Raw genomic sequence first — 1,367 nt, 5'->3', positions numbered from 1 at the left:
GTTTTTTTAGTTTTTGCTCTCCACTCCCCATTCTTTTCACATTGGCACTGTAGTGTGGCCTCACTTTGGTATTGCTATGTTGCACTGGTCTCTCCCACATAGCCTGGCCTTTGAGTCTCGGATTCTGCAGTCCATAGACTCTGCCTATTCCGTGAAGGAATAGACATGCACATCCGGAAATCGGTCCTTTTCCAGGAAGAGGCAGAGGGATCTTGCCTGTTGGAAAGCACCAACAGGCAAGATGCCATTTTGGGGAGAAACAGTCCCAGTCTGCCCTCTTTCCCAGGAATAATCAGTGTAGCACAGTGCTGCCATTTTTGCTCATGCCTCCAGTACAAGGCATTGTGCCAGCCTCCTCTGCCTTACCCTCTGCCCTCATCCTCAGGTGACCTCTGCTTTCCTCCCAACAGCCTTCACCCATAAAAAGTCAACTGTGCCACACATTGAGCCAACTCTGACCACACAGAAGACCACAGCTGCCACCTCCATCAGCAGCACCTCCAAGACCTCTGTCTCCACAGAGACCAGCCCACCAAGCAGCACAGAACTCCCTCTGACAACAACATCTCCAAATCCCAGCTCTCCACCTGCCCCCAGCAGCCCACTCAGCACCCGGCTGCCATCTGCTCCCACTTCCACAGTCTACTCCACAGCAGCTCCAAGCACCAGCCCCAGGCCTACACCTACAACCCTGAGGCCCAAGCCCTCATCCCCAGTGACAAGTGCTCCACAAGAGTCTCTTGCAGCAGAGTCCTCTGCACCCACCACAGCCAAAACCAGCACAGTGCCATCTCCTGCTCCTTCTGCCACCTCAACTGTGTCCTCAACGTTGCTGAGCTCCTCACAGCCTGGTAAGACCCAGTCCTTTTTCTCTAGCTGCTTGTGCCTGCTCTCCCTTTTCCCACCTTCATTTCTAGCAGAGCATGTGCCTTGCACTGTTGTTTTAGTTTTTCCTCTCCATTCCCCCTTCTTTTCCATCAGCACTGTAGTGTGGCTTTACTTTGGTATTGCCGAAAGTCACAGTTCTCTCCCTCATAGCCTGGCTTTCCAGTCTCATTGTGGGCAGCCCTTAGACTGCTATTCCATGAAGGAATAGACATGCACATCTGGAAAAGATGCTTTTCTAGGATGAGGGAGAGGGATCTTGCCTGTAGGAACACACCCTGTCCTTTTCCTCTCTTTTTCAGGAAGAAGCCAGGCAGCAGCTTGTGGACAGGACCCACAGTCCCAGTCCTCCCTCTTTCACAGGAATAATCAGTGTAGCACAGTGCTGCCATTTTTGCTTATACTCACAGTACAGGGCTTTGAGATTAACCTCCTTTGCCTTCCCCTCTTGCCCTCGTCCTCAGCTGACCTGTGCTTTCCTC

General features: G+C 52.2%; 1 protein-coding gene across 1 annotated transcript in view; it reads left to right on the top strand.

Annotated features, from left to right (window-relative positions):
- MUC6 (mucin 6, oligomeric mucus/gel-forming) overlaps positions 1–1,367 on the top strand; it is a 41,301-nt gene that overhangs the window by 33,137 nt on the left and 6,797 nt on the right. The window contains exon 31 of the mRNA XM_017806546.1: positions 411–851. Coding sequence (XP_017662035.1) covers positions 411–851 — 441 coding nt within the window. The remainder of the gene's footprint in view (positions 1–410; positions 852–1,367) is intronic.

This window comes from Lepidothrix coronata, unplaced genomic scaffold (assembly GCF_001604755.1).
Source record: "Lepidothrix coronata isolate B3197 unplaced genomic scaffold, Lepidothrix_coronata-1.0 Scaffold1, whole genome shotgun sequence".
Classification (NCBI taxonomy): domain Eukaryota; kingdom Metazoa; phylum Chordata; class Aves; order Passeriformes; family Pipridae; genus Lepidothrix; species Lepidothrix coronata.
Note: the sequence above shows the minus strand (reverse complement) of the source record. Positions and strands in the feature narration are given on the sequence as shown.